At 36.8% G+C, this 9,166-nt stretch overlaps 3 protein-coding genes across 5 annotated transcripts; 2 read left to right on the top strand and 1 right to left on the bottom strand.

Annotated features, from left to right (window-relative positions):
- Nucleotides 1-301: 301 nt before the first annotated feature.
- LOC105692906 lies at nucleotides 302-2,638 on the top strand. 2 transcript variants are annotated; one of them, XR_007278566.1, is made up of 3 exons: nucleotides 302-441; nucleotides 503-670; nucleotides 800-2,638. XR_007278566.1 is itself a non-coding variant. In XM_048655819.1 (2 exons), the coding sequence occupies exons 1-2, from the start codon at nucleotides 651-653 to the stop codon at nucleotides 1,134-1,136; spliced, it is 357 nt and encodes a 118-aa protein (XP_048511776.1). In that variant the 5' UTR covers nucleotides 535-650; the 3' UTR covers nucleotides 1,137-2,638. The 2 variants fall into 2 exon arrangements, 1 of the variants encoding a protein (XP_048511776.1); XM_048655819.1 differs by lacking the exon at nucleotides 302-441 and having other exon boundaries at nucleotides 535-670.
- LOC105692902 (rab proteins geranylgeranyltransferase component A 2) lies at nucleotides 1,935-6,938 on the bottom strand. 2 transcript variants are annotated; one of them, XM_012412422.3, is made up of 11 exons: nucleotides 6,685-6,938; nucleotides 6,512-6,578; nucleotides 6,255-6,446; nucleotides 5,928-6,114; nucleotides 5,613-5,850; nucleotides 5,064-5,286; nucleotides 4,753-4,959; nucleotides 4,553-4,677; nucleotides 4,309-4,469; nucleotides 3,951-4,127; nucleotides 1,935-3,847 (listed from the first exon to the last, which is right to left on the bottom strand). In XM_012412422.3, exons 1-11 carry the CDS (start codon nucleotides 6,731-6,733, stop codon nucleotides 3,674-3,676), a joined length of 1,800 nt encoding a protein of 599 aa, XP_012267845.2. In that variant the 5' UTR covers nucleotides 6,734-6,938; the 3' UTR covers nucleotides 1,935-3,673. The 2 variants fall into 2 exon arrangements, with proteins under 2 accessions (XP_012267845.2, XP_012267847.2); XM_012412424.3 differs by having other exon boundaries at nucleotides 4,387-4,469; nucleotides 6,685-6,937.
- Nucleotides 6,939-7,042: 104 nt separating this feature from the next.
- LOC105692904 (histone PARylation factor 1) lies at nucleotides 7,043-8,865 on the top strand. Its single transcript, XM_048655799.1, has 5 exons — nucleotides 7,043-7,258; nucleotides 7,332-7,889; nucleotides 7,958-8,106; nucleotides 8,165-8,403; nucleotides 8,491-8,865. The coding sequence occupies exons 1-5, from the start codon at nucleotides 7,127-7,129 to the stop codon at nucleotides 8,790-8,792; spliced, it is 1,380 nt and encodes a 459-aa protein (XP_048511756.1). The 5' UTR covers nucleotides 7,043-7,126; the 3' UTR covers nucleotides 8,793-8,865.
- Nucleotides 8,866-9,166: the final 301 nt, after the last annotated feature.

Below are 9,166 nucleotides of genomic sequence, written 5' to 3'. Positions count from 1 at the left end.
GATCGATTGTAAAAATTCATTAATAACTATTCATTGTAAATACTTGACTTCGAGGTTATAACAAACACAACATCTTATTTAACCACATGTAACCACACTGAATTCACTGTTGCTTCGGACGCTAATTTGCGCGCGTATTTTCCACTGTATGTTCGGTCATGATCATGATCCAAGATGATCATCGTGCCGTTTCCTGTTCCTATATTTTTCGGGATTGGTAGTCATTTTACTGGTCGAAACGAAGGGAAGTAATCGATGACAATGACAACTGATGCGAAAACAAATATTCACGTCAAACCATGTGTCAAACAATGAATCGCTAAATACTCGAAAGATTTTCAAATATATTATTTTTCATCGACATGTATTGGAATAAGCCATTGACGAATCTTGGGGCATACGTATGCATCAAGTTCATTAATATTGTGAAAAAATATACAGGTAAATTGTGGAAAAATCATACCATGTCTGTAATGATCTCCGATCAGTTTGAAATTTGTAGATTTCATGAAACTTAGTTGACTGTAGCTGAAGATAACAAGTGCCCTTGGAAAGGTTTAAAGAATATTTATGCCGAAATCGAAAAGCGTCGATGGCAAGAAATTGTACTCGGAATTGAGCCTACAAAGAAATGGTTATATGAAGATATAATGAGTTTCATGACATTCCCGTGAGTATTCGATCCCACAAATTGCATGGCAAAGAGCCTGTGATGTACTAAAAAGAACAAGTGCGAGCTAGTCTACGATTTCAAAAATCAAAGCCTATTTATATTTATAGAAAAATTTTTGTTCTCAAGGTTTGAACAGCCGTATCAAAAATTGCTAGAGAATTTTGAAGGAAGTAATTTCAAAAAGTTCAACACTGATGATGCACAGACTATTGGTACTGGGAAAGAACACAATGAGCAACTGGGATCAAGTGGCTGTAAAGAAATGAGCAAAGAAGCTATTGGAAGTAAAGAGCAAATTGATGAAGAAACGATAGAATACCTAAAGTTTGACTCAAATGTTGAACAAAGTAAGCCAGTCGACAAGTTGCACACAGATAATAGGTGTTACAATGATACATACAGGATGGATCACATGGACAGACTCCTCAACTTTTACCCAATCTCACCCACAGTACAGCCTTAAAACGTTGATATAGATATCGGGCTATCCGTCCAAAACCGTATCAACCAAATATTTTGAGTACCACAAATACTATTATAAATTTAAATCCTCTTCTCACCAACAATTTAAGTCCAGCTCCAACTGTTCCTAGTGTATCCAATCTGAATCTGATAAATCGAATAACAGTAACAAGGCCACCTATGTACAAGGGTAAAAATTGTGATACTATGATTGTTTCTAGCCCAAATATTAAAATAGAAAGTTATGCTAAGAAGGTGGGTATGGAATCAATAAGACCTCTGAAACAAATAAAAAAGTTAAGGACTGTAAAAAAAGATTCATCTGCTCCATTGCGCAAAATTGAATCTTCCTTAGATAGGAAATTATCTTCTAAAAAGGCTACTTGCACCAACAGCATAAAGCTATTTTTTGAAAGCATGGCTAGAACAGCGATGAAGCTGCCCATGCGAGCTCAGGCAAAAATTAAAATTGAAATTTGTAAGATCGTTACTAAGGCAGAAATTCATCATTCTATGTTACATCAAGGCTCAAAATTGGAGATCGAAAAGTAAAAAGGGTTGAAATCCCATAATCCTATTAAAGAACAAAGTACAATCAACCTAAGTTTGGCGAAGTTATTATTAGATTGTGCTGTAACAAAAAGTCAGTGTTAAGAACAAATACAAAGTCATCACAAATTGTGACGTTTGTTGGCATGACACACCACAAATTTGTACTTGTCATGCTTATGAGAATGTCACTGAAGATATAAATGTTATTAAAGAAGACGAAGCATCAAACAGATCAAAATATGATGTGTTAAATTTTAGAATATTTTATTTCATAAGAAAGAAATATTATAATAACACAAATGCGGAATAGATATTCGATGATATGGTGACATATCGATATGCCACATACATACTTGTGCATATTTCATACTCGATGTAAATAAATAGTTAATATTCAACCCTAGAAGCAAACTCATTTTGAGCTCTCCAAAAAAAATGTATGCTCGCTGGGGAGTACCCTAGAGCACTCGTCTGGGGTTGCTTGTCTTGAAAGATAGATTACTAAGGGACAGTATCCACACATTTAGTGAAAAAGTGTCAAATTACGAATATTTTATTTCCATCTTTAGCTTGAAGATAGACGATTATAACTATGTCAAGTGTGCAAAATAATTGGCACTAAAACTGTCAAATAGTCTATTATTTGGGTCGGCAAAAGAAGTGAAAGCAATTCTCGAATGATTCTAAGAATGTCCGTGGTATTGAAATTCTAAGTTAGTGATAAAACAACAAAATCCACATAGAATAAAAAATAGTTTTAATGCAGATTATAAGTAGACTGCAAATCAAACGAAGATATTCTTACCAATGGAATGCTAAGCTGGTAATCAACTTTATTCAATCTTTTTGCAATGAAGCATTTTTTAAATCTAGCAGATCGGATTCCTTTGTTGATCAATAATGGAAACTAAATAAAAACTGGTATGTGTTGTTTACCTACAATCACCTCGATAAATCCATTTACTATATGACTTACAACACAGAAGCGATTTATTATTATACGCTATTTTCTTAGATTCATATTATTAGCTGACCTATTACAACTAAATTGTGATTAATAAGTAATCGAGAAACAAATTTTAGTACGGTATCTTTAGAACTCATCCATCAGAACCCTTATCGGTCATCGGCGATATGCAGTGAACGTATAGATCATATGTAAGCCTTATATCTAAATAAGCGGAAATACTGCTTACATCAGATGGATACAAATCTAAGTAGAATTTAACAACGCGCAAAGATAGTGTTATATTCTTTTAACAATCTTCAGTAGGGGAGAATCTTAAAAATGGATCAGGATTCCCAGTAGCAGACCACTTTTTATTGGCCCTCATCTCCCTCAATATGCGAATGAATTAATTTCCGTAATATTATTCTCACTCAACGGCAATTCAATATAAACTACTGAAGACTTAATTTTGATAAAAGAAAGAAGGGTCTGGCTTCTTAGATAAATTATGTTTGCCCATCTATTGCCAAAAAATATATCAAAATGAATAAGTATACACGAGTAATGTCATAGCAATGGGATACTAGACTTTCGCCTGAGAGTATAAGGAGGAAGTTTTGAATAGACGCTACCTGAGTAGATTCGTTATTTCTCAGATATTATTTTCCGATGCCTACGAACGACATATGTGAATTTCATAGTCCGACGGAATGCACAGAAATTTTATTCAACGTTAATATATAGTAATATCACAAATCTTTGTTTTCGCTCTAAGATTCTCTTGACTAAATAGTAAGTTTACTTGTTTATCCAATGGCTGTGCTTCAAACAAGATTTTTACTGGAAAGTGCCACTTCCCGGATATACTCTTAGGTGAATTTTATTTCAACAATATTACACAAAGCAATACACGAGACTCTCGCCGATTACACATTCATAGATTAGGTATTTCCGAGGTCTGGTTCGAAACTCTTCAACTATTTTCTTACCATAATCGCGCAAAAGTACCCTGTGTACTACAATTCATACCAGTCCCCTCATTCCTCTTTCTCTGTTTTCTCGATATCTTGTTTTTCCTCTCCATCTCCAGGTTTGTCTCCTTCAAACTGTGGCCCTGGAGCCTCTTCACCTTCTAAGACTATTTCCTCAGGGTCAGGGGCACGGGGAAGGAAATCTTCGTCAGGATACATCGCTTTGAAAATCGCTTTAGCCTTAAATAGGAGTGATTGAACTTGTTAAGTATCATGAACCGAAGACTTACCTTTAGCAATAACGACCTCATTTAACAAACAGAAAATTTTTATTTTCATTTACCTGGTTCACGGCAAAGTCAAAGTCTAAATCAAGATCCGGTCCAGAACAAAGATGAACGTTGCTAGGAGCAGAGTCGCTAAGCTTTATGTCGCTTGCAGGCAAATTCAAGTACAGTGACCAGAGAACTTGGGGCTTGGGATTTTCTGAGTCCCCATCTTTTCCTTCACCAGCACCATCCTGTAGTCACAAATTATAGGTAATTGTGTTCATTAACATGAAACATGAAGAAACTACTACGTCAGACGTTGATTTGAGAGTGTGAGTTACTAGCGAGATCAAGTGTCACTGTCTGTGACTGACTCAAAGGTGAAATTTGATGTTTGTAAGTGTGACATCACGGTACGCGATTTCTACGTGCCTGAAGATGTCTCTTGTCAGGAGATACAGTCTGAGTGTGAGAATCGGTCGCATTTCGTGTCACGTTAGGATCAAGTACCTCGGCTCGCAGAAATTTCTTTGTCACGTACGCCAGATCTTCCTCAGCGGTCTTGGTTCTCTTGCACGTCACGTGCACCATGACTGGGAATTCAAATTCATTTATTAACGCTAATAAAATTGGCAAGTTAATCGTTGTAGATGAGAATCCAATTAATTATATGTACATAATCCTTGCGGGCATGCGTTGGTTGACGGTCCAAGTTCAATTAGGGTTACAGCCTCTTGACCAGCATCTTGGGGTGGATAATATAACAGAGTCAAGTTCTCCTTCTCTCCGGGCATTATAGATCTATACAATTATTCGAATTAATCAATACTCTTACTGCTCAGATATTTTGAGAAAATTGTTCAAGTAGAAATTCACCTATCAGTGATGAAGATGCCACGAGATATCTGCTGCTCGCCACTTGATGATACAATTTCTGGCGGTAAGTGACCTTGACCAACGACTAGATGTTCTAATGCTAGTTTCTGCTTCCCGGTCACAATGGCTTTGCATTTTCCTTCTCCAACAACAATACCATCCAGTTGTCTCTTCAGGCAGTAGACTCCACCAAATACCGCACATAGTCTAGCAAAGAGGATTATTTTATTTTTTTATTAGATAACAAGCATTTGTTGAGTTTGTTTACTTCAGTAATTTGACAAAAGGAACAAGGAATTGAAATTGCTTACCGACAGAAACATTGAGGTAGTTCTCCACTTCCATACATGGGCCATAGGAAAGGAGTATTTCCGTACCGTCCGAGACTGTTGAGGAAATGTTTTGTCCGATTAACGCCATCCCTTGTAGAAGTTTTATCAGTAGCCATCGCAATAGCCTGCATTACGTAGTGCCGTACCATTGGAGTAAGTTTTTTTGTATCAAGATATTCTAAGAATGTCTTATCTTGGAAACCTGTGAACATATTTTATAATTTCTATAACACTGTTAGTATAATCAAATTCATTCATGTCAGAGAGGGAAAAATGAACGACAGAATGCCATTGCCCTCAAATGCAATCCCATTGTTCTCTACTTACAGTTAGTATACAGTGTGCCGCATGGAATATTGATTGGCTATATCAATTGTTGTATGTGCCAGACTTTCCCAATTGATTATTGTTATTAGCGGATATCTGAATTTGGCAGGTCGATGGCCTTGTGCATCTCATTCTTTGCAGCAACCAAATACAAATTTGCTCTGTTTTTTTGATACTACTATTCTATGTTTACAAATTTACCATTGAATTCTGGACTATCGGCTCCTTGCTCCATGCAAGATGTTAGGAGTTGCATCAACATTCGTTTTTCAACAACGCTAACAGTCTTGTTGGCAAAAACATCTGCTCTCGAACATGGGACTTGGGTCAGTTTGCCATCCATGTACGTAGCGACTCTGGAAACGGCCCTAAATTCCGCGTATCTTGCAATGTTGCTAGATATTAATAGTTCTACCAATTCACCACGAGCAAACAGCAACTGAAACATGTAATTGAGATTTGTTGAAGACTCTGCAAGAGAATCATGCATAAATGAGTTTTAACTCTATTGCTGACCTTTGGAGCCAAGTCAATGTTGAACCTCCGGTATTCCTTCTTAATTCGTTCAACACTCCATTGCTTAACTGATTCCTTCTTTTCCGTTTTATCTTCATCAGATTTTTCTGCCCCATCGCTGGTAGCAGCGTCACCAGATCCATCAGTTTGCGTATCTTTTGTGGATAGAACTGGTAAATCAGCATCACTGGTGGAAATTTAGGAATTTGACAAATGTAGACACAATGGTTTGAATTGGCTCAGACGAGAAACGGTGACTCTAGCAGTCTAGAAATGATCTACGAATCACCTGCTTTATTAATAATTTCATATATTTTATTAACTCACTTGGAGATAAACCATTTTTCTTGAACATTTTCGACTGTGGAATATTGGTTGCTAGCTTTCAAGAACTTTTCTCCACCTTGTACCAACGTGATAGCATCTGCACCATCAGGTTTGGGGGATTTTAGGTCTTCTATCCATTTCTGTAGACCATCAAAGTTGAAGGTAGCCCAGAGACCGCCGTAATATTCATTACTAAAATTCGTGAACGATTGGTTTTTAATTTTGTTGGGACATAGGCAAAATGTGGACAGGGCTACCTATCAAGGTGTAGAACTCGTTTTCCGATTCTGCTGGCAGCCGCGGCGACGATGGATTCGGTCATTCCTGAATTAAATAAAATATCATAGAATATTTCTACAATGATTAAGGTTCAATTAATCGGTTATTGAATAGCCGATATTCCAAAGTTCTATTGCAAAAAAATCAATACCTGTACCCACGACGACCACGTCGTATTCAGTTGGCAGGTCGTCCTCCATGGCTTGAAATTAAATGAACAATGTTATCCTTTAAAGTGCACACTCCGTATATTCTACTCAAGAATTCGATCAGCTCACGAAAACAGTCAGTTCATTATCTCTAATCTTCCCTTATGTGAGATACTATAATCAGCAACCCCATTCGCGACGAGAACTCGCCCCTCCTCGGACTTGGGCTTTCACCCTTTTTGCTCAGTTTGACAGATCCGGTACGACGTGATACACTTTCACACGATATGAATGGCTCGCTATCCACCAATCACTTTACGGAATTCACCCGTGTCATCACACCTATCTGAAGTTTGCTACATTCATTTAAAAGCAGCTCATTGTTAACACGTTTGAATTTGATTCCAGTTATCAGCCAATGCAGTTATCAAATAATCAAAGATTATGTCTAGTAAAGAGGAATTAAACGAGGCCTATGTCAAAGATCCTCGAATTCCTTGCAAATGGGGAGCTAAGTGTTATCAAAAGAACCAGGTCCATCGTGACAAGTATAAACACCCACCGCTAAGGGAACAGGTAACAGATCTAACCTTGATGTATCTATTATAATTTTACAAATATCAGTTCTCAAAGTACCATGTTCTGACAGGGAAAAAATGAAGGAATACTAAAAACTACACAACGAATTCAGCATGATCCGAAAAAAGAAAATCAAATCCGGCCGAGGTCCCCAGATACCGATTCCGAACTTCCTGAACCAAAAAAATCTTGTTTGTCTCCTGAAGCCACAAAGACTGTAGAAGATATTGACTCTGTTCTAGTTGAAAGAAGTTCTGATCTTGAAACAAGGCATGGAAATAATTCTGGAATTGAGGGTGAAAAGAAAGAATCTGAACTACAAGGTGTTGAAAAAAATGATCGTGCGCCTGAGAGTACTGAACCAAAGCAGTTGATATCTGAAGAAGTAGATGTGAAGAAAATTATAAAAACAAGGTTTTTGGTGGAAATGCCAGATGATTTTTATAAATTTTATAACCTTTGCAAAGAGATCTTGCCCAAAGATCCATCGAATGCATTCAAAGCTGTTGATTTAGTGCTAGTTGGGCCGTATGACGTTTTAAACGGAAAATTATTGAACTCTGAAATTGAAAATAAGGGGGATTATCTGATACATTGGAGATATTTCTACGATACTCCAGAGTTCCAGGTTCGTTGAAATCAGTAATATTTTACAAATTATTTTTGCAACAAATAATATTTATTTATATTATGCAGACAATTCTGAAAGGCAATGATAAAGATGGTCTGCATTATGGCTACTGGAGAGACGAGCCAAAAGAGAATCCAATTTTTGTTGCAAAAAATATTTCAAAAATGGGCTGCAAGATCAAACCTGTGGCTGAAACAATATTTGGTGCAGTAGAGTAAGTTCAATACTTTATTGATAAAAATTCTCGTTCCTAAATTCATTTTTTTCCGCAGTAACTATCTGGAAGAAAAATTGAAAGTTGCTACTCCTTTCGAAAAAGCAAAACTAGTCACTCTGCGTCAGCGAGTAAAAAAATCTGCGAGTTTGAACAATATTTCTATGGATAAAAACACAGACAGAATGAAAGCCAGGGAGAGACAAGTCGTAGCAAGAACATTCCATGGTGCTGGCATCGTTGTGCCTTACAATAAAAAAACACAGTTGGGGTACAGAGAATTATCACTGACTGACAGTGAGTACTTTCAATTGAAATATTGCTATTATAGGAGTGATTGTTTTCTGAAATTGATGTATTGAAACATATGTTTTTTTCTACCAGCACACTTGAAGAAAACCTTGAATAGTATTGAGAACGCAGAAGATAACAATGAAAGAGCAAAGCACTTGACCGCTATTGAGGAAGCTGAACGTTTGGCTACCATAGCTGCCGATGAGTGTGATTTTGGAACGTGTCTGGAATTAGGTCACGATTTATTTTCTAACGGTGGTCAACACGTCCAGAGTACTGCCCTTCGAATGTTGTCGACTGCCTACACTTTGTTGAATCGTTTAGAATTTTTGGAGATAGCAAAGGCTCATTGTAAAAATAGGAAGATTGGTTCTTCACTCAGTATTGTATAATAATCACATCTATTGACTTTTCAGTTTTAACTTCTGACCTTTGATAATAATACAGAAGATCATTGATGCATTAGCAAGAAGTAAATAATTTTTCAACTGTTATCAATAACTTGACATTCATATGTAATTCATCAGGTGCGATCTATCGTACATTCCTCATTTCAATATGCAAATGAAAAATGTAAGTTCGAATTCATTGTTTGTAGCCTACATTGGGTTGCAACTTTGGCTATCAGGCGTAAGTTACGGCGTCGGTAAAAACGCAGCAGCAGGTCTTTTTATGCTGTGCCTTCACGTATTTTCTTGAAGAATTTCATGCATTACCATGACTCTACTGCTAATCAGAGATGTCTCGATCGCCCTTCAACGTGTAT

Source organism: Athalia rosae, chromosome 5, assembly GCF_917208135.1.
Source record: "Athalia rosae chromosome 5, iyAthRosa1.1, whole genome shotgun sequence".
Lineage (NCBI taxonomy): Eukaryota > Metazoa > Arthropoda > Insecta > Hymenoptera > Athaliidae > Athalia > Athalia rosae.
This window is presented reverse-complemented; position numbering and strand designations above follow the sequence as displayed.

What these genes read in the sequence shown, in the direction of transcription:
- LOC105692906 (XM_048655819.1), top strand. Translation starts at nt 651, where the DNA reads ATGAGTTTCATGACATTCCC. An exon ending in ATGAGTTTCATGACATTCCC is followed by an intron (nt 671 to 799) that starts GTGAGTATTCGA and finishes TTTGTTCTCAAG; the next exon opens with GTTTGAACAGCCGTATCAAA.
- LOC105692902 (XM_012412422.3), bottom strand. Translation starts at nt 6,733, where the DNA reads ATGGAGGACGACCTGCCAACTGAATACGACGTGGTCGTCGTGGGTACA. An exon ending in CGAGTTCTACACCTTGATAG is followed by an intron (nt 6,447 to 6,511) that starts GTAGCCCTGTCC and finishes CACGAATTTTAG; the next exon opens with TAATGAATATTACGGCGGTC. An exon ending in ACATTGACTTGGCTCCAAAG is followed by an intron (nt 5,851 to 5,927) that starts GTCAGCAATAGA and finishes TACATGTTTCAG; the next exon opens with TTGCTGTTTGCTCGTGGTGA.
- LOC105692904 (XM_048655799.1), top strand. Translation starts at nt 7,127, where the DNA reads ATGTCTAGTAAAGAGGAATTAAACGAGGCCTATGTCAAAGATCCTCGA. An exon ending in ACCCACCGCTAAGGGAACAG is followed by an intron (nt 7,259 to 7,331) that starts GTAACAGATCTA and finishes ATGTTCTGACAG; the next exon opens with GGAAAAAATGAAGGAATACT. An exon ending in ACAATATTTGGTGCAGTAGA is followed by an intron (nt 8,107 to 8,164) that starts GTAAGTTCAATA and finishes TTTTTTCCGCAG; the next exon opens with TAACTATCTGGAAGAAAAAT.